General features: G+C 41.9%; 1 protein-coding gene across 5 annotated transcripts in view; it reads left to right on the forward strand.

Annotated features, from left to right (window-relative positions):
- ZNF346 (zinc finger protein 346) overlaps nt 1-22,804 on the forward strand; it is a 28,643-nt gene that overhangs the window by 4,422 nt on the left and 1,417 nt on the right. The window contains exons 2-6 of one of the 5 annotated variants that reach the window (XM_016158317.2): nt 4,741-4,844; nt 5,401-5,493; nt 7,246-7,390; nt 14,098-14,283; nt 20,390-20,483. In XM_016158317.2, coding sequence (XP_016013803.1) covers nt 4,741-4,844; nt 5,401-5,493; nt 7,246-7,390; nt 14,098-14,283; nt 20,390-20,483 — 622 coding nt within the window. The other 4 variants (XM_036225018.1, XM_016158316.2, XM_016158320.2 and 1 more) reach the window with 4 other exon arrangements.

The raw sequence follows: 22,804 nt of genomic DNA on the forward strand, positions 1-22,804 counted from the left end.
TCAGATGCCTTCTCATAAGATTTGGAAAGCAGAAATGCAGTGAAGACCACATTCCTGTGGCTTTTGGCTATTGTTGCTGTCAAGAAAAGTCACGGAACTGTGAGATCTTCCTACACCAGTGTAACAGCACTCATTCTCCAGCTTCATAGGTTGAGAGGTAGATTCAATGACAATGGAAGCTTCTGACTTCCAGCAAGACTGCAGTGGAGGCCTCAGAGACTATAGCTTGCCTTTTGGAACAATTATGCATTGTTCCTAGAGATGTTTCTGGTGGCCCAACCTAGTCCCTTCAGCCTTTCTAATGATTTTCCAAGCACCTAATTTCGCATGTCAAACTTTTCTCACTCTAAAGAGTTGGATGGTTGGATTAGAGTTATATCAAAGCCACCTCAGAATAATGATAATTCATGTTAAATTCTTTTTCTCTTTGGGGTCCTTAGCTTTTTCCAGCCTCATGAACCTGTCATGGGCTTCGTGGGTTAGGAATTCAGGAAAGGCTTGGCTGGACAGTTCTTAAACAGAGTTTCTTAGGCAGTTTCAGTCAGATAGTGGCTATAGCTGAAAATACCTGTGGGATGGAGTTTCCAGGAGCTAGACAGATATCTTTTTTTTTTTTTTGGATAGTCTTAAGACCTCTCCATGTGATTTCATGTGGCTTCCTCATAGTTTGGAAGGAAACTGCTTACATGGTAACTGTAGACTTTAAGAGCAAATATTCTCAACTTGATTCTTTTTGATCATCTATTTCTGTGCTTAGTGGTCAACCAGTGATTCAGCAGAGCTTGTTCTCCAACACCTAGAGCCAGTAAGGCCTCAGTCCTCTGCTTTTGGATCTGTCTGTAGATAGGGAAACACATTCAAAGCTCAGACCATTTTAAAGTCTCCCCAGGCTTTTACTTTCTGTCAGGCCCTTTTACATCTTTTCTGCACATGTGCACAGCCTCAGAGTTGCCCAGGAGTGTGTGATGAACTTCGGTTCTCTTGGTCTCCATTGTCACGCAGTCTCAGTCAGGCACACACTTGCCCCAACCACGATCTCAGCCTCAAGCCAGGAGAACTTTGGCCCTTCCTGCTCACCTGCCCCTAGGATCATCACTTCCACCAACAGTAGAACTAGGTATGCATGTTTCCCCCCACTCCAAACTGATTTTCCCCTTCCACAAGGAAGCTATTGGTTCTCACATCTTGCCTCTTCCTGGCAGCTTCTCTGTGCTGAGCACAAGAGGAAGAGAGCAGCCCCAGATTTCCACTGTTTTCACCCAAAGTTCAGCAGGTGTACAAACATAAATACTCTCAGATTGTTAAGTGCCTTTGGTCAATTTCCAGAGTGGTGATGTGGTTGTTTTTGTCAGTTTTGTCAGTTTTATAGTTAGTTTTTTTGTGCGGGGGGAGGATCTCACTCTGCCATAACTCCTTTTATATTCAACTTCACTTCCTTTGCCTGACTTCTAAACTTGGAGAGTCCCAAGGCTCAGTCCCAGAATCTCTTTCCTTTTTCGTCTACAGTCAGATTCTCTTCAGTCCACAGTCTTAATTATGATTGATATACCAATGATTCCCAATTTATAACTCCAGCTCTGACCTCTCTCTCAAGCTACAGATCTGAATCTCCATATGGATAGAGATATGTGATCTCTCTACCCTTGTGTCTGATAGACCACTCACATTTAACATAGCCGGAAAAAAAAAAAAAAAAAGTCTTTTTTTCTCCTCCAAGGCTATCTACCTCCAGTTCTTATCTCATCTGTACAGTTTCTCAAGTTCAAAACCTAGGAGTTATCCTTGAATCCTCTCTTTTCTTCACATCCCCACCCCACCCCCATTCAGTCTAATAGAATGTCAGGTCTATTTCCAGAAAGTAATTCCAAATTCATCTTCTTTTCTCTGTCTCCATTGCCAACCTACCTTGTCCAAACTTCCATCATCACTGGCCTAGAATACTGCAACAGCCTCCTCTCTGTCCTCCCTGCTTCCTTTTCTGTCTCCGTACAGTCTGCAGACACAGTAATCAGAATAGCCTTTTCCAAACCTAAGGCAGATCTTGTTGCTTTTCATTGCACTAATAATAAAATTCATAGTTCTTATCATGACATATTCATTCATCATGGTCTGATAGGCCTCATGCAGTCTCTCCCACTTTATTTCCTACAACTTTTCTCTCACTCACCATACTCTAGCCACACTGGCCTTCTCTCCATTCCGTGAACATGCTAACCTCATCCCTTGGAACTTGGCACTGTCACCTGCTGGAATACTTTCCCCCAGACCTTGTGGCTGGTGCCTCCTAGGATGGTCTTCACTTACATACTGCCCACATCACTCTCTACCATCTTGCTTGTTTGTTTTCATAACATTTCTCATTCTCTATCACTATCTTGCTTTTTTGTTTACTTTATACTCTGTCTTATTTGTTGATGTGACCCTACCGTGAAATCCAGTGCTGGCACATAGAAGGCATTCTGGATATATGTTTGTGGACTATGTAAGTGTACACACTGAGGCCAGAGCGGTGCACTTCAGTCATTCAGCAGGTATTCACCAAGCGCCTGCTGTAGATCAAGTGTTATTCTGGGGCTACAAAGCCATAAATGACATGATCCCTGCCCTATTTAGTCTTTGGGAGTCAGAAAAAAAAAAAAACCATATCCTTTAATAAAACAACATCCAGCATGTCCAGGCATGGAGGAGATGGCTGGACTCTGCCTCCTGGATACCACCTTCCCCTTGTGGGCTTTGCATTCTAAGGAGCCTCTTTTCCTCCCTTTAAAAAGCTCTGGCCCAGATGTGTTCCCAGACCCACTTCCCTTGGTTTCTCTGAAGCACAACTGAGGCAAGCAAAATCTTTCACAAAAATTTACCAAGCACTATTGGAGAAAAATGGGGAAATAAACAAGAGACCATAAAGGGGGAAATACAGCCAGACAACAGCCCTTCTGCTCAAAAGGGCTGGCACAGATATGTTTTAGTTCTTGTGAAGTAGAAAGAAGCACCTTTTTCAAAGTTCTCCCACAAGACTCCCTCTAGGGCATCTTCATTGCTTTTTGGTCTGGAGTAAAAGATAAAAAACATGGGCTTGCCATCCCCTCACAGTTTTCTGGACTCTTCTCTGCCTCAGATTATCAGTGTCATGATAGAATCCATACCTTGGGTAAGGTTTTACTCCTTCCCCAAAAGGTAAGGCTTTGTTCTCCAGGCCCAACAGTTAAGAACATGTTAATTGCATGGTCTCCTACAATGGAACTTGTGTAATAGTTTGGGTGATTTTAGTTCAAAGTCAGATCCAGAACAGTGAGAAAATTTTTAATAGTTATCAAGTTTTAGATTAAGAGATATCATAGGTAAAATATCAAAAATAATTAATTTGCTCAGAAGCACAAGGCTCAGAAAATAATTTGACAATAAGATTGAGCATGTAGTAAGCCAGGCACTGTGCTAACTGGTTTATATGGAAAACCACAAGGAGAATCCCTTCTGTGAAGTACATGTTAACCAGTACCCTCATTTATACAAAGGAAAACATAAATGAAATGGGATGAAGAACAAATAATTTCTGTAACATCACATAGCTAGTAAATAGCAGCAGCAGGATTTGAACCCAAGTCAGCATGCCTAGGGAACCCAAGTTCCTAACCATGATTTGTATCCAAATATTTAGCTGGTATCAGGTAATAGTTTTTGTTTACTATGTTAGAATAAGATTAATTTACCTTTTCTCATGAAGATAAAAGATCAACACCATCTTCCAATACTTATCCTCCAAAATTTCTTTACAAATCTGATTCATTCAAAAGAAAACCAATGTGTAATTTTAATGTTTCCTTCATAAATAGAAATTTGTTATTTTCATATAAAAAGAATATTATAGTCTTTTAATAATTAAATCTCAAAATTTTCTAACCAGTTCTGTGAATGGTTATACCAATGTAAATTTAAATAATTAAAAAATGCTATTGACCTTTTAGTGGAACAAATTTGAAAGTTGCTTTATTTTTAATTCCACAGAAAATTTTCCACAAATAATTATTATTATTACAATAAATTTTTTAAAAGAACGGTGAGACAATGATTCCCTTTTCCCGTCTTTCAATCCTTTCAATTTCTATCAGGGAAGGAGTCTCAGTTGGGTGCTATGATATCTTAACACCGCTACCCACAGTTGCTGCTCTTACTGTCCTTTTTAGGGAGCACTCCAAGCCTCTGACACCAGTGTCTAGCTAGAATTGTGTCATTTTTATTAGTGTCCTCTTAAGTTTATGATCTAAAGATTGTTTTTTAAAAGAATTTACTTATACAGTATGTTGACTGTAATAATTCTGTGTTATATATTTGAGAGACTCTAAGAGAATAGATCTGAAAAATTCTCATTATAAGAAAAAAAATTGTAACTGTATGGTGATGGATGTTAACTAGATTTATTGTGGTGATCCATTCACAATATATACAAATATTGAGTTATTATATACCTGAAACTAATTTAATGTTATATGTCCATTATATCTCAACTGAAAAATTTTAAAAACAATTTAGTAAATAAAGTTGGCTAACATTATAAAGTAATAGTATAGGTGGGGTGAGAACATAGCATGAGTCATGAAAACAATAGAGGAAGAGTGACTGAGTTCTACCACAATATAATAGTGTGGGATTCCATTATTCAGGGTCTGTGTTTGAGACAAGATTCAAAGACAGTACTACTGAGGCAGGTTTTTAACTCAGAGATTTTTATTTTTTTCTCTGTAGTAGAGCACATGATCCAGAAGAACCAATGTCTCTTCACCAACACCCAGTGTAAGGTTTGCTGTGCCTTGCTCATTTCAGAGTCCCAGAAGCTGGCACACTACCAGGTAAGCCATTGTACTTTAGAACTGCTTTACTCTCCAGACCCAGTTCTAAGCCCACTTCTCCCTGGCTTGCACAGTGAAGTATAATTCCTTCTTAGCTGCTCAGATGTTGCCTCCACGCACGTTGACTGTAACTTGAAGACTGACTTAAATTTTCCTGAGTCTCATTTCTCCCCTCTAAATCAGGATCATTATACTTATATCTTCCCTTGTAGCTCTTATAGTAGAAAGTACATGTCTTGGCTTTAAAGAGACCTGGGTTTGAATCACAACTCAGCTGTCATCTTGGGCAAGAAACCTCACCATCTTCAGCTGCTGTTTCCTCATCTGTAACATAGAGAGGATGATGATTTTCTCAGATTGTTGTGAAGATTAGATTGATGGCATGTAAAGTGCCTTGAACAGAGTAGGAACTCAGTAAACTAGTTTCTTCCCCCTCCCTCTCCTGCTTAGAAGTTTTGTGAGGATGAATCAGGTGAAAATCTAGTAAGTGTTTTTGAGTACCTTAGATATGAAATGGCATTTGGCTATCTTTGATCTTTTTCCTGGGTTCTTGCAGAGCAAAAAACATGCCAACAAAGTGAAGAGATACCTAGCAATCCATGGAATGGAGACATTAAAGGGGGAAACGAAGAAGCTAGACTCAGATCAGGTAATCCAGATACCATGTTGAGACTGCTCACTTCCTGATGGAGCTGGCAGACAGATTGGTGCAATGGAAAGAGCACAGGCTTTGAGTCACACTAACTTGGCAGCAAGTCCCAGCCCTGTTGTATGACTTGGGCAAGTTTTATTACTTCTCTGAACCTTGATTTCTTCCTCTCTAAAAACGAGGATGCTAATACCAGCTATGTTGTAGGATTTTTCCAAATTAAAATGAGGGAAGGAAAAAGCACCCAACACAGAGCCTGCCACATAGTAGGGGCTCAGTAAATGGAGCCGTCATTATACATTACCGTCCAGTGGTTTGCCGGAGTAGGACAAGAAGCTGCCTACTCACCACTCAAGGAGGCAAAGCAGAAGGAAGCCAGGCTACTTGCTTTCTTGAGATCAAGGAAAAGAGCTGAGTTCAACACTTGACTGTTTTGAATAAACAAGTGAAAGGAACACCTTTCCAGATGCCTGCTCTGATAGAAATGTAAACACATTTGCTTTTTGGCTTAGAAATACTATGAGAATTATGCTGAAACAACTTCAGTCCCTCAGGAACACCATTATTTTTGTTTCATGGGAGGCTGTGCAAACGTCATAGGATAAGAAGTCAGTAGAATAGAACCCAATACCAGCTCTGCAACTTACTGGTTAGGAGACTGGGTAAATCAACATGTCTAGAGTTCACCCATAAAATAGAGATAATAATTCCTACCTCTTAAGAATATCATAAGGTAAAACTCCAATTCCTAGTGAATCCTCAATGAATCAGAGTTTGCAAACTGCTTCCTACTATAGTAACCTTGGGTTTGGAAGGGCCATGCTCAGCCCTTCTCCACTGCACTGGGCTCAGCCCTGATTGGCCTTCTCCCTATGATTTAGAAATCAGAAAGATAAGATCACTTCACCTCTTTGTATCTGGGTTCCTTCAACTCTTGAGGTGACCCAGTAGTTCAAATAAGATCACAGGCTCCTACCTTCCCTCCAACCCTCCATCCCAATACAGAATTATCCAGCCCAAAATGTCAACAGTGCCAAAGTTTAAAAATGCTGTCTTCAAGTGAATGGTCTATTTAGAGATTAGGACTTCTCAAGAAAGAGCCTGGGAGCCCTTAATATAGGCTTGAAATACATTGTTTTCTAGTAATCATAATCAACAACTGAAACCCAATGATCTGCTTGTTCAGCAAACCCTGAGCATCTGCTGTGTGCCAGATTCCAGCAGGGTGCTAAAGATAGGAAACAAAGGTGAGTCAAACAGTCCATACCCAAACATTAGACTTTAGTTCACAGAAGAGTCTCCTTAGCTATGATACTATAAGTTTAGGATGACAGTTGGTATGATAAAGAGGTCTGTTTCATACACTCTGAAAGTACAGAGGGGGAACGAGATTAATTCTTCCTGGAATAATTACATAAAATGGCTCAATGATTGTTTATTGAATGATTTTCTTGAATAACAGTCTCCCAGAAGAGGTAATATTTAATCTGGGCTTTGAAGGCTTAAGCAGACATATGCCAGGCAGAAAAGAAGGAAAGATCATCTTACACAGCAGGGAAACAGCAGAGAATAAAGTAGGGAATGGTGAGTAGGGCCTGGTATGAGATAGGGAGAAAAATCCAAAAAGGTAGGTTGGGGATAGTGTGTGAAGGGGGCTTTGAATGCCCATTCTCCTGTGTGTAGTGGGGAACCATTGGAGATTTTCTGGCTGGACAGTGGCGTGATCAGACCTGTGTTCTTTCTCCCAACCAGAAGAGCAGCAGAAGCAAAGACAAGAACCAGTGCTGCCCCATCTGTAACATGACCTTTTCCTCCCCTGTCGTGGCCCAGTCGCACTACCTGGGGAAGACCCACGCAAAGAACTTAAAGCTGAAGCAGCAATCCACTAAGGTGGAAGGTACTGGTTTTCCTAAGTAGTGCTTTAGTGGGACCCCTCCTGTCCTCAGGGCATTCATGCCAGGTGCTCCCAGAAATTCTCACTGGGGCCACAGACTAGGAGAGATTGAATTGCTCTTGAGAGCTCTTCAAAATGTTAAGTAGACCCATCTTCATTGAAATGCGGCCTCAGAGTTGTGCTCACCTAACCTCCCTTTCTTTGGTTACATCCGTTTTTCTCTGTAGAAGCTTCATAGCCTTGAGCTTTTGTCCTGACTAATATAACTCAGGAGTGCCAAAGTCCTCCAGGCACACACACTGTGAGAGCATTCTAACCCCTACCTCTCCCACTTAGATTTTTTCCCTCCCAGCATCTACCTGCCTTTCTTACCATATGTTCCAAGTTGAAAGCTAAATCCTTGTCTTTTTTATGCGCTCAGGTTATGCCCTGCTCACTTTAATCCTCAAAGCTGCCTGTTCTCCTCAAGACAGGGACTTGCCTTTCAAAGCTGAATGAACACTTCAGTGCTGCCACTAGTGCCCAACAAACTACGTTTGCTCCTGCCATGAATTCATTCCCAGTGCAGTGACTTCTAAAATAGCCTCCTTTATCTTGTCTCCACTGCGGCCCTTGCTTTCATCTCATTAACTCCTGACTTTCTGGGATTTTTAACCTGTACTAACTGCAGTTAGTCAGGAGTGAAAGTTCTTTGATCTTTATTCCATTTTTTCTTGGTAATTTTTACTTCTCTCTTAATATTGGATCAAGAAGTAAACTACACTATAATATTTATTATCCTTTTTTTGTGTTACTATATTATAAAAATAAGACAACAATGTTTTGGAAGGCTTCAAAGACTGAGTAAAAAAAATCACTCATAATTATACCCACTTGTCATACCCAAATCTAGTTATTCATGCTATGAAACAACAGAATATGGACTCTGCAGTCACAGATGCCCAGATTTAAATCCCTATTTACCGTCTATATGACTTGACTTCTTCATACCTGAGTGTCCTCACCTATAAAATGTTGATAATTCTATCTACTTCCTAAGTTATAAGGATAAAGTAATGTATATAAGGAACCTAGGACATAATAGGTGCTCAGTAAATGACAGCTACTATTGTTAATATTATCACTCTCATCAAGATAGCCAGTAAATGGACTCCCTCCATCAAATTCAGTAGTTGGTCAGGTATCTACCACCTGGAGAATGTCGTAGGCCTTGCTTCTGTTTCATTCATTATTAAGTTATACTACTACTAATTGCTTTTGTTTAAAGTCTTTTGGTACCATTCATGGTACCAAAGATTTTAAACATTAGCCCAAGAGAAACCAACTTAAGAGCAGAACTTTATAAGTTTACTTACCTTAACCTTATATGGACTCATCTTTCCATAAATGGGAAAATTCTCTTGAATATGCCTGGTCCCGAAGAGTCCATATTCAAAAGGTTATTCTCCATATCCACTTTTGGCCTTTGCCACATGCACACATGTTCTAAGTAGTTGTAATCATTGTGCATGTACCCTGCTTTTACTTTTCATATAATTTTGTAGTTTAAGCACAGTTGCATGTAATTACATTAATTTATAGCTATTTCTGAAATTAAGCATTTTTCTAATGTAAAAGTAATAAAAGCATGTTGTAGAAAATATGGAAAATATAGATAAATGGAAAGAAAAAGTACCCATAATTTTACCATTCAGAGATAACCACTGTTAACATTTTATAATACTGTTTCTCCTGTAATCTTTTGTTATGTGTATGTGTGTATTTCTGTTTTATGTAAATGTAGATTAAATCCAAACATATGTGCACTTAAACAGAATTTTTAAATCAGTGGTCCCCAACCTTTTTGGCACCAGGGACCAGTGCTCCTATGAGAATCTAATGCCTGATGATCTGAGGCAGTGATGCTAGCACTGGGGAGCTGCTACAAATACAGATGAAGCTTCCCTCACTCACCTGCCACTCATTTCCTACTATGTGGCCCGGTTCCTAACAGGCCATGGACCAGTAGCATCTGTAGCCCAGGGACTGGGGATTCCTGCTTTAAATAATCTTACTGCTTTTATAAAAACGATGCATACTCGTTATGAATAATTCTAGTCCAAACAATGCAAAAGTACAAAGAGAAAAATAGATTATCACCAAAATCCTACCACCAAGAGAAAAACATTGTTAACATGTTAGTAACATTTCAAACTACAAGTACATACATACAGACCGTGTATGTATTTTTTAACAATGATATAGTCTTACTGTGTTAGCAATTTTCTTTTATACTCTTTTCAATATAACATTTGTATTTCCTCATGTTATTAAAAACTTTTTCATAAACATTTTCAATGGCCATATAATATCCCATCAAACCACATTTAACCATTCCTCTAACATTTCCCCCCCTCTTTTTTGGTTTTTATAGATAACACTACAGCAAACATCCCAATAGACTATCCTTTCCATATTTACACTGTTTCCTGAGAGAAGACTTCCATAGCTCTCATTTTTATTGGATGTCCATTAAGCCAAGGGTCCCCAACTGCCAGGCCGTGGACTGGTACTGGGCCGCACATCAGGAGGTAAACGGTGGATGAGCAAGCAAAGCTTAGTCTGTATTTGCTGCTGTTTCCCAGTACTAGCATCACTGCCTCAACTCCACCTCAGATCATCAGGCATTAAATTCTCAATAGGAGTGTGAACCCTGTTGTGAACTGCACATGCAAGGGATCTAGGTTGCATGCTCCTTATGAGAACCTAATGCCTGATGATATGAAGTGGAGCTGAGGCAGTGATGCTAGCACTGGTAAGCAGCTGCAAATACAGGGTAACATAAGCACAGAGGTTTGACTGTACAGAGACCGTAAGTCAATTGCTTACAAACATATCAAAACCCTATCAGTGAATGGCAAGTGACAAGCTGCATCTAGTGGCAGGCTTTATAGTGGCAAGTGAGTTGATATACTTCAATTGTACAGCTGCACCTGATGGCAGGCTTTAAGTCAGAATTGAACACTTATTTTAGTCCATGCGTGGCCCACCCATTATTTACCACTTCAGTCCACGCCTCTTTGCTGCAGTGTGCACTTGTCTCAGTCAGTGTTGGTGAGCCCACAAACTAATCCTAGCCAAAATGAGTAAAAAACGAACATCACCAGAAAGCTTATTTGAAAAGGGAGAAAGACCTAATGATGAGACAGCAGAAAACTCTAAGAATGCCAACAAAAAAGAAGCTGCATTTAAAAAAAAAATACCAAGAGTCCTACTTAAATTATAAGTTCATTGCAACAAGTGATTCATGTTCTCCAAGCCCACATTGTCTGACATGTGGCAACTAGCTATCCAATGAAGCGTGAAACATTCAAAACTGCTTTGCCCCATGGAGACCAAGCACCCTGCATTGAAAGACAAGGCTTTGAAGTTTTTCAGAAGAAAAAAATGTGAACACAAAGAACAGAAGCAATTATTGAAGGCCACTACTTCATCAAATGTGTCTGCACTGAGAGCATCATTCTTAGTAGCTAAGCATATTTCTAGAGCTAAGAAGCCCTTTACTATTGGTGAAGAGTTGATCCTGCCTGCTGCTAAGGACATTTGTCATGAACTTTTAGGAGAGACTGCGGTTCAAATGGCACACATTCCTTTTTCATCTAGCACTGAAACTAGACAAATTGATGAAATAGCAGAGAATACCGAGGCACAATTGTTAGAGAGGATTAATGAGTCACCTTGGTACATAGTCTAGGTTGACGAGTCTACCGATGTTGACAACAAGGCAACAATGCTTGTTTTCGTGCGATATATTTTTCAGGAGGATGTGCATGAGGTTACATTATATGGGCTTTTGTTGCCCATCAACACCACAGCTGCAGAACTATTCAAGTCTTTGAATGATTACATTATCTGGAAAACCGAATTGGTCGTTTTGTGTTGGTATTTGCACAGGTGGAGTGGAACGGCTTTCTGGTTTCACTTAACGGGTCAAAGAGGTCACTTCTGAATATAAGACTATACGCACTGTTATCCATAGAGAAATACTGGCTAGCCAAAAAATGTCGCCTGAACTTCATGTTTTTCAGGATGTAATTACAATTATCAACCACAATAGAGTATACACCTTTATCTCACATCTGTTCATGCAGCTCTGTGCAGAGATGGATGCAGAGCACACAAATCTCTTATACACAGAAGTGAGATGGCTTTCTAAAGGCAGATCACTGGCCAGAGTTTCTGAATTATGAGAGCTGCTCCAGAGATTTTTTTTTTTAGAAAAATAATCACCGGCAGCACATTTCATTGACATAGAATGGGTTGCAAAACTTATGCTTACTTATGTGACATAGTCAACCTGCTTAACCAACTCAATCTGTCACTTCAGAGGAGAACAACAACTGTATTCAAGACAGCAGATAAAGTGGCTGCATTCAAAGCCAAACTGGAATTATGAGGGCAACAAATGAACATTGGGATTTTTGACATGTTTCAAACGTTAGCAGAGATTTTGAAAGGGACTGAGCCAGAGTCTGGTGCATGATCGCTCACATATCTCAATTTTCAAAAGAATTTGAGCATTACTTCTCAACCACAAAAGACCCCCGAACTGGAAAGGAATGGATCTGTGACCCATTTGTGAGTAAGTTGGATAAATTAACTTTGTCTGTGCTAGAAGAGGATCAATTGCTTGAGATTACAAATGGCAGTGGCCTTAAAAGTATGTTTGAGACAACTTCAAATCTCCATATGTTCTGGGTTAAAATCAAGGTGAAATGGAATAGCCTGACATTGCCACAAAAGCACTGAAAAGCCTGCTTCCGTTTCCAACATCCTGTCTGTGAAGCAGGATTTTCTGCAGCGACAGCAACCAAAATGAGTTTACGGAGGAAACTGGACATAAGCAACATACTTCGGGTGTCTCGGTCTTCCATCAGACCCAATGGGACCATCTAGTTGCAGGAAAACAAGCTCAGGGTTCTCACTGATTCTGCATTATGGTGAGTTGTATGATTATTTCATTATATGTTACAAATAATAATAACAAAGTGCACAATAAATATAATGCTCTTGAATCATCCCGAAACCGTCCCCCGTCCCAGTCTGTGGAAAAAATGTCTTCCACAAAACCAGTCCCTGTTGCCAAAAAGGTTGGGGACCACTGCATTAAGCAATTCCTCTAACTTTACTTAACTATTTACCTCTGATGCTTCTCAGTATCTTTTAAAGAATGACCTTTATGTCTCTTAACAATTATTATTATCTCTTTTCTGATGTCAAAATCTAAATTTATTGTAGAAAAGTTGGAAAATACTGAAAAGCATCCTTTCACTCTATGCTTTTGGTCTTTTTCCATGCATTGTCAGTATGTTTTCTGTTGTCGTTTTACAGAATTGAGGACATAAGAAACGGATTGCTGTATAACTTTTTCTTTTTAACTCAACACCACATACTGAGTATCTTCTCCTATTATTAAATATTCTGCAACATGTACATTACTTTTCAAGTGACTCACTGAAACAACAGCTAGGGAAAATCAATAGCCAGAGAAATTGAAGTTCCCTGTACTGGAAAATCACTATGGGAAAAGCCAGCAAGTTTCTTTTGGCTTGCTAAAAATCCTCACAACTCCCCCCATTGAAGTAGTACAGAGACGATAGCATCTGAGCCATCTGTGAGTGCTGCCGAGCCCTATCCCTCCGCCAGTGGCAGGGGTTCTAAGCCACTTTTAGAGCAGTGCTTACTAGGTTGACACCATTCAGGCCACATGAACTCATTAGTGAGTCATGGCATACACTCTATAAGAAAGCAGCACGCCCTGCAGTCAACATGAGAACATCTATTAACCCACAGGAGGCTTCCACATATGCCCATACTGGGCTCTGATTAAAAGAATTCATTGTCTGAAGTCAGGCCTTCAGGTCTCCCTTCTACTCTCTGGCAGCCTGGTGTAGCAAAGAGGGCATGGTCTTTAGGGTCACACAGACCTAGGTTCACTTACTAGCTTGGTGGTCTTGGGCAAGTCATTTCACCCATGAGCCTCAGTTTTTCTGTATAATGTGACGAAATGATATCTACCTCATGGAGTAATTCTGAGGAGAAAAGTAAAAACTACACGTACAAAGCACATAACAAAATGTCAGTGTCATCCTCTTCTCTCCCCCGCTCAGCCCAGAAGGCAACATAACCCAAAGGCTTCCCACTACAGTTGCCTTTTCTAAATGACCCTCCAGACCCTCAGGCCCACAGTTTCTACACCTGTGCGTTGGCTCCCAGCTTTCTAATGGGGTACTATGAGGATGGGAATGAAAAATCCAAACTTCTTGTCCCACTTGCTGTGACATTCTGGGGAGTTCTGAAGGATGAGAAGACTGCAAGCATGTGCGTCTCTAGTCTGTTGTAACTTGGCAACTTGATAGCAGAAGTGCAGAGCCTCCTCAGCATATGAGAAAATCAGGATTCATGTGCATAAAGCAGTTAAAGCTATTGAACAAAGTAGCTCCCCCAAATCTTCCCAGTTTCCCCAATTAGAGAAGGCTCTCACTGTGTGATTCACACTGGCAGTGCCACATCTGCAAGTGTGATTAACTAGTGACCAGCCTTCTTTTGCATTCAGCATACTCTAAAAAGCCTGGCACCTTCTGGGTTTTTTCATTGTTTCTATTTGAACTCTCTCGCCACAGCTCTGTCGAAACGCCTTACAAACCCTTTCCTTGTGGCCTCCACCTTAGCCTTGCACCAGAATAGAGAGATGATAGACCCAGACAAGTTCTGCAGCCTCTGCCACGCGACTTTCAACGACCCTGTCATGGCTCAGCAACATTATGTGGGCAAGAAACACAGGAAACAAGAGACCAAGCTCAAACTCATGGCACACTATGGGCGGCTGGCAGACCCTGCTGTCACTGACTCATCAGGTAAGGGAGCCCAGCTCACACCAGAGCTGGATCAGGGCTTGACCACTGGGGCTCCCCAGACCACCAAGGCTATGATTTTCCTCTTTAGGTCTCCTAAGGCAGGCATGGCCAGCATGAATGCCTGTAGAAGCAGGCAAGAAATTAACTAAGGGAAAAAGCCAGGAGGGGAGATGGTCGGCTGAAGAGTGCATGCCTCTTCTAGCCAGCTCTAGCCAGTTTCTTACCATATCTTTCAGCTTTTCAAAAGAATCTAAAAGCCCGATTTTAATAAGAATCCTTCTCATTTTTAAATGTGCAACTAAATGTTTAAAATGTTAAACCCCCTTTGAGTTAAACCTAACTGCAAGCCTGGAAAGATGCAAGCCAGACTGGACCTGGGGCCACCAGTTTGCAACCTCTGGTTTAAACTCTGTCATCCACCTTCCTTGTGTGAAGGCCTCAGCAGCCTCTTCCAGATTTTAGAGTGTCCTCAGGGTCCCTCTCCCAGCAGTTGAGGCCTGTGTCCCGGATATAGCATGGTGAAGGAGACCATTCTGACTTCGAATATCAGCTGCTGCCATAACCTCAAGATGGCTGTCAGCATCACCGGAGTGAGCAGTCACAAAAAGTTAGCCCTTCCCATCACAGTAAGGGATGGAGAGAAAAGAGAGATTATTATTTTCTTTCATTCAGCCAATGTTTATTGAGCACCTGCTGTGTTCCCTCACTGGAGGACAGTAGTGACCAAGACTGAAAAAAATCCCTGTCTCATGGAGCCTGCAGGAGTGTTGGCTTTGGTCCTCGAAGGCTTCCTCCCCAGGCCACAGAGGTGCAGCAGCAGACTGTCAACACTTGAGGCTCCTGTGACATCCAGGTGCAGACAGCTCAGCCTCAGGGAAGCTGCTGCTCAGTCATCTATCTGTATTCTTCCCACAATCCTGGAGAGGCGAATACCCAATGCCATAGAGGTTCCAGACCATGTATGGGCAAGAGGAGGGATCATGGCACTCTAACGACCCTCCAAAGCAGCCATACAACACAGGCCAACACAGGTTGTCCATGCTGACACAGATGAGAAGTGCCAAGCAGTGACTATGAACAAGGGGGAGCTCTTGCGCGGGGTGCCAAAGATTGCTCCTCCGATGCCAGTAAAAGACCCTGGTTCACAAACCTCTTCAAAATTGGAGAGGGATGCCTGGTATTTACAGCCAATATACAAGCAGTTCCCACATGGAGACAGCACCTTTTCCTTTAACAGCATCAGTCCCATATGCCGAGGAATCAAGAAGTCTCAGAACTCTGCTTCACGACATCCTCCTTTTTTATCCTGTGACCAATAGGACCAACATAGCACCCAGCTGGCAGGACCAGGGTTCTCTTGTAGCCAACCCTTTCTTACTTAGCCCTGCCCTGGTCTGTCCTCATTATGGCTTGTCCACTGGCAGGACTCAGGTACTGCATTGTTTTGGGCTGCTTATCTTAACTTCTGTCCATTCTTTTCTTTCATTTCAAACCAAAACCCTTCTGTATCCACCCTCCTCCATTTGTCTAAGGCTACTTTACTTTCATAATCCTAGAACTGTAGCCTTGATCTTTTTTTCCTCTTTAAGGCGTCTGACTACTTTAAAGTTCAGCCAAAATCTTCCATGAAAACCTAGGCAGAGGGGCAGGGGTATCATGTGCCCCTTTGATATTAATATATACATTATAATTTAATCCTCACAGAAATCCTGTAAACAGGCATGGTTTTCCCACTTCACTAATAATGACAATTAGACTCAGAGTGACTTGCTCAAGGACATAACAGCTGATATGACCTAATATTGATAAATGACAACAATCAGCATGTGTCCCTAGCTCTATCTAACTCTAAAACTTACACTCTTACCTCCTGCCTCCAGCTCTTAAATGTGCATACAGGAGGCTTTTCAGGTATAGAACGTCAGCAGAGGCACTGAGCCCACTCTGACCCCACCCTACTCAACAGAGGTAGGGCATTTACCTAGGGTATGCAGGCATCGATGTCAACTGACAGGGATTCTGCCTTAGCAAAGGATCGAACTTTGTGGGCAGCTTGACTTTTCCCTGCTGGTGTCAGTTGAGGCTTATTTGTTCATTCCTTCATTTGTTCTGTCATTCATACTACACTTAACCACTGGCCACTGAAGTCCAGGCCTTAGGCTAGATGCTGTCACAGATAATTACCTAATTTAATCCTCACAGCCGCTCTTGTGCAAGTTTGATTATCCCCATATTACAAATGAGGGCAGTGGGAGGGCATCATCAAAAGGATGAAGTGATTTGTCCTGGGTCCTATAGTAGGCAGCAACAGAGCCAGCACTGAAACCCAGATTAGTTCTATGTTGGGCCCAGAGAATGGTTTCCATTGGGCTCCTGGCAAGTATCTCATGACAAATAAGGGTCAAATGTGAGATGACTCAGAGTGTTCAGATCTCTCCCACCAGGGGTGGATTTAGCATCTACCAAGCAGATCAAACAAGACTTGGCATTCGCTTTATACTCCAGGCTCACATTTCTCTCAATTACCCAAGAATACCAAAACTAAAACCTGCGTCTCATTCAGACAGCCAAATCCTTCCAAACTCCAGAGTACTCAGCAGACCCTCTGGGCTACTGCTGCACCCCTTTACTTTTTCACCCTACTTTGGGTCTTGCCTCCTACCTAGAACCAGTTCACTTTCTCTGCCCCATGCTGATCCCCAGGTTTCTTCAACCTCTGTGCACAGGGCAGGTTTTCAGGTCTTATAAAATTCATATATAGTCAAGAAATATTTGTTGATCTCTTTCCTAACATATGCCAGGCATTGTATATGTGGTGGTAAACAAGAAAGGTTTTCTCCAAGTTCTCATGGAGCTTAGAGTCTACAGAGAAGACAGACATTGAACAAATAATAAGTATGACAAGCTTTAGAACAAGAAACAAATGGTATGTGGGGGAGCAAGGATCAAGGAAGACTTCCCAGAGGACAAGAGGGATAGTGATGCTGGGGAGATGAGCAACTGTGCATTCATGATGTTATGGGTCATATTAAGAATTTGGGTCTTTATTGTAAGAGTTCTGGAAAGCCATTGATGGTTTAAGCACTATCATATCACTCTGGTAACAAAGCGGAGAACTGTTCGGATTAGGGAGGAAAGGTAATGGGAAAAGAATAGCAGTGAGGCTATGGTAGTAATTCATACTGGAGATCAGAGTTTGGATTAAGGTAATAGTGGAGGAGGCAGAAATAGATGCATTCAAGATGTATATAGGAAGTAGTATTGTCAGGACTCGTTCATCAAATGTGGGAAATGAAGGAAAGGGAACAGTCAAGGATGATGCCCACATTTAGTCTTGAGCAGTTCGGTGGATAACCAGGTTTAGTCAGCTTTGAGTTTAAGATGCCCGTGAGATATCCAAGTAGAAATGTTAAGGAGGCAGTAGGGTATATAGGTCAAGACTTAAACAAGGGATAGGAGTTAGAGATACTGCCATTTTGGTAAGTCAGAAACTTAAATATTTGTAGTTGCATATATTTTAACCTAATAGGTAGTAATTAAAGTCAGGAGAATGAATAAGACTCCTTAAAAAGTTTAGAGAAAAGAGCTGAGGGTCTGAGTTTGAGTCCTCTGGAAATACGGAATGCCAGCATTAATGGTGGAGGTTAAGATAAGAGTTATCAAGAGACTGAGAAGGAGGCACCAGAGCACAGAACTCAAAAGTGTACATGCTGAAAGCCAAGGGCAGGAGACGTTGAAGAAGGCATGAGTCACCATTTCTGTCAGGTGCTGTTGAGAGATCAGATATGATGAGAACTCATAAGCATCCATTTTGTCCATGAAATTTAGATACAAGAAAGCCACTGCAGGCCTTGGAAGGGGTGCACACGTGTGTGTGCGCGCGCGCACACACACACACACACTGGGATAGGTTGCAAAGCAATTGAAAGGCAAGAAAATGTAGAAGCAAGTGTAGACAGGTCTCTCAAAAGCCTTGGCAGTAAATAGAAGGAGATGTAGGTGCTTTTCCAAATAAACCAGATGTTTAAAAATCACCTCTAGTGACTTCATAAAATCACACAGGAAAACCAGAATATCAAACATGTAAAACATAAAGCAGATGAAAATTTATGTGTGGATGCTTGACAGATCTCAGTTGCCCCAAATGACTATTTGAATCTAGCTTAGAGATGAGCAAATAATCTATTGAGATCTTGTACTTTACAAGAGACATAAGAGAGTCCCGAGATGTGTGGTACAGAGGGAAGGACAGGGGCCTCACGAACTAGAGGACAAATCCCAGCTCTTACCCCAAGTCAACCACTTAATCTCTCTGGACCTATTTCCTGCTCTGAAAAATGGAAATAAGCACCTGTCTTGCAGGGTCGTTGTAAGAATCCAAGAGCAGGTTCCTCTCAGTGCCTTTACTCTGTCTCTCACAGTCTTTTGCACTATCACTCTCACTCTCTGCCTCTGAGAGAAGACCACACTCTGTCTATGGAGTGTTACCCCCTTTTTAATAAACTTTCCTTTTGACTCTAAAAAAAAAAGACTCCAAGACTATAAATATCCAAAATCCTGGCATGGTGCCTGGTGCTTAAAAGAGAATGAGAGTTGGCGGTTGTAATCTAAGTATTAGTGATTCTTAACCATGGATGGTTGTCACCCCCACACCAGCCCGAGGTCCCACTGCTGATCTCAGGGGGCGGGTGGTTCTGCTAGTCCACTATGCATCTCTTCCCCGTTAGTGCTGAACCATGATTTCTGGCCTTAAGTGTCTAAAAATGACCTGAATTCTGATTGCAATAATTTTCCCCTTACGTGCATTAAAGGACTGTGTCTTCCAGAAAATATCTGATGATACAAGGGAAATAAATGTAGTTGGGAACATTGGCTAGCTTATTGGAATAGATGTTGGTGTTCTCAGTAGCTATAGCTGCCATAGAAAGCAGCCCTTTGCCAGCGTGACTCATGGAGCTCATAAGAGTGAAATAATAGTGACAAAAGCATTTGTTGAATGCTTACACTATGCCAAACATTTTTATTTGAATCATTATAGTACCTCATAAAGCTGATACTAATATTAACTTCGTAGGCAAGAGAAGTCCCACTTTTACAAGTGAGGAAACTAAATCTCAAAGAGATTAAGTAACTGGCCTGTGGTCTTACACATAAGAAATGATAGAGCTGGAATTTGAACATAGGTGATCTCACTGCAGAGCTGTGAGACATTAGGATGGCAGATGATTCAAAAAGTTGGAACCAGAAGAGCTCTTGAAGTCATGGTGAAGTTCATGGTCTATATCAGGCACTCGGTAAATAATAGCTGCTCATTATTATAAGTATTATGATTATGAATTGTGATATAATTGGTTTATAGTTGAGAAAGCTGAGGATCAGAAAGGAGAGGCCTTTTGAGTCACACTTCTCTTGCTCAGGCCCACTTCCACATCTGGAAGTGTACTTTTCCTTCTAATAAAACTTCTACTGTAAAAAAGAAAAAAAGAGAAAAAAGAAAAGAGAAGGGATTTAGCCAAGGTCATATGAAGGCAGAGCTAGGAATTCAGCCCCATATCTTGGCTCCTGACCATATCTCTGCTAGACCATGTGGAGAAAGGCCACTTTGTCACTAGAGCAGCCCTAGTAGTGAGACAGGGCATCTGTGAGCCCCCAGGTAGAAAGATAGGTTGATTTTCATAACAGGCATTCTCATTAATCACTGTTATTGCAAGCCTAAGGATATGGGCACCTTCCCAGAAATCTCTTAGCGAACAGCATCCTTAATGAGGCCACTTAGCACAGTCAAGGTGGAAAAGACAGTTAACCAAATATCACCTCTTTTGTTCTTTCAATCTCTTATTTACTCAACAGACAGCTACTCCGGACCAGGCTCAACACTGGGACTAGGGCACAATGGGATGAGGAGGTTCCCAACTCCAGAGAGCACAGAGGCACACAGCATATGCCCCCTGAGCAACAAGGCTTCTGGGATTGTCATCAGGGCCAACCACCTCACCTCACCCCACGCCTCTGTCCTCAGAAGGGCATTGGCATGCACTGTCAAAAACATCAGTCCCCAGGTCCCTTATTGGATAACTAAGCATCTTGACTTCTATGTGTGTTTCAGCCGGGAAGGGCTACCCATGCAAGACGTGTAAGATAGTGCTGAACTCCATAGAACAGTACCAAGCTCATGTCAGCGGCTTCAAACACAAGAACCAGTGAGTAATCATCCTTTGAAGTCACAGGTCTGCAGGAGGAGCACAGGGCTTTTGAGTCAGAAGAAGGCCAGGTACTCCTTGGCTAAATGGGAGTCCTGACAGCCTTTTCTGTCAACAGAAGGTCAGTCAGCAGAAAGAAGTGTCTCTGTGTGTTTGTCTCCCATCAACTTCTCAGCCTTTGGACCTCCTGGGCTGAGGTTTTAGTAGAGAAGCATAGGCGATTTCCTCTGTGGCCTCCTAATAGTACTTGGTTTTCCTGGCTTTTGGCAGTCTGACTAGGGGGAAGCCTGTTTCGCTGGCCTGAAGACCTCCATCTTCACTGCCATCAATTCTGTGGCAAGAGCTCCCTCTACAGGCCATTATCAAACATAACCAGGTTCTTTCATTCATTGATCAAAGATTTATTGGACACCCTGAGTGGTGACCAGGACAGACCCAGTTCCTGCTCTCAAGAACTTACATTCTGATAGAATACAAAAAAATTAGTAAACAACGAGTAATTACAAATTATGAGAAGTGCTTTGAAGGGAAGAGGTGAACAGAGAGTTATCTGTTCATGTTAATCTTGAAAATGACTGTCATTCCTCAGCGCCTATTCTGTTACAGGCCATATACCAAGCAAATTCTCTCAGGCAATCTTCAAACAACCCTGGGAAGAAGGGATCGTCATTCTTATTTTACAGATACAGGCAACCACCATTAAAACTGAACCTGTGCTGTGAGGCAGAGCCATAATTCATATAGGCTTGGCTGGCTCACAGCATCCTCCAGGGCGTCATGCTAACAAAGAAGTTGTGGCACCATGTGATATGAAGAGGCTAGGGCCCAGCTGGGGAGGGCCCATGTGGTTCTATCTCTTCCTCTGAGAAGGCAGTTGTCTAATATGGACAGTGCCACAACATAACCTTCTGAGATACGAATTGTCCCCATTTTACAGCTGAGGAAACTGAGTTTCAAGCAAGCAAGTGTGCCAAAATGATTGCTTTGACTTTGATAGCTGGTGCTGCATTACTCACGGAGCCAAATGAATTAAAGGTGGTAGAAGCAGAGTGTTAGAGTCACAAATGTCCTTTGTCCTCTGTGCTCTGCCTGAGTCTCCTCCCTGCACTGCAGCGGGCCTTCCTCTTTATTTGTATATCGCCTTTCACTGGGAGGGCTCTCAAGATTTCTCTTAGATACAGACTTGAGACAAGCCCCAGCAGCCTGGCATGGGGCTCACTCCCAATTCAGCATACCTTCAGCTATGGCACCTTGACTGGTGGCAACTTCACGAACAGTCTGGTGCCAACCAGATCCCTGTCCTGGGGCGACCAAACTTGAATATGCTAGTGGTATTTCCTTTTCTTCCTGTACTTACCAGCTGTGTCACCTTGGGCAAGTCAGTAAACCTCTCTGAGCCTCCAGTTCCTCTTCCGTGAGATAATAGCTACAATTTGTTGAACACCTAATTTAATCTCATTTGATTCACGATAGCAGCTCAGATTTAGGACCCCCCCTTTTGTAACCCAAGGAAACCTAATGTCAGGTAGATTAAGTGACTTGCCCAAGATCACATAGTTATTTGGAGTTAGACCTGGGACCCAAGACTCTGTGACTCCAAGGACCATTCATTTTGTTCCACCACTTCCAAATGGAGCTCATTATCCTCACCTTATGAGATGATGCGAGAGTTAGAGATGATATATTTGAAGTGCTAGTCCTAAGGAGAGCTATTAGAGGTGAGCTTTTATTCATGCAACAAATGTTTATTGAGCACTTATTGTATGCCAGTCAGGCCTTGATGGGGTCACTGGGGCTGCAGTAAAAACCAAGACCAATGTTTCTCCCTGATCCTTTAGCAGATCCTAAACAAATCCATGAACAAACAAGACAATATCAGGTGGGGCTAGGTGCCCAGAGAGTGGGACAGAGAGTGACTAGAGAGATGCTGTAGATTTGATGTGAGAGGAACAGTGGTCATTCTGTACCATTCAGGTCATACAGGGCCCCATAGGCAGAATAAATGGTTCAGTTTCATGGAAAGACATGGCTTCAGTCTTGGATCTCTCACACTTATTGTGGGCAGGTCACATTTTCTGAACTTTAGTTTCCTCCTTTGTAAAATGGGGTGCTGTCCTCCCCCCCTTGCAGAATTGCCATGAGGATGAAATAGGATGCTGGAAGGAAAGTTCAGCACTGTGCCTGACATGCAGTGGCCCTCAGTAAAGGAGAGCTGTCCTGTTTTTCACTCCAAGGCCCTGGAAAAGCTGTACTACCGTTAGAATAAGCTACTTGGAGTGCCATTACAACCACTACACACTGACCCTGTGCCTTTGTTCCTT

Source organism: Rousettus aegyptiacus, unplaced genomic scaffold (assembly GCF_014176215.1).
Source record: "Rousettus aegyptiacus isolate mRouAeg1 unplaced genomic scaffold, mRouAeg1.p scaffold_m13_p_7, whole genome shotgun sequence".
Lineage (NCBI taxonomy): Eukaryota > Metazoa > Chordata > Mammalia > Chiroptera > Pteropodidae > Rousettus > Rousettus aegyptiacus.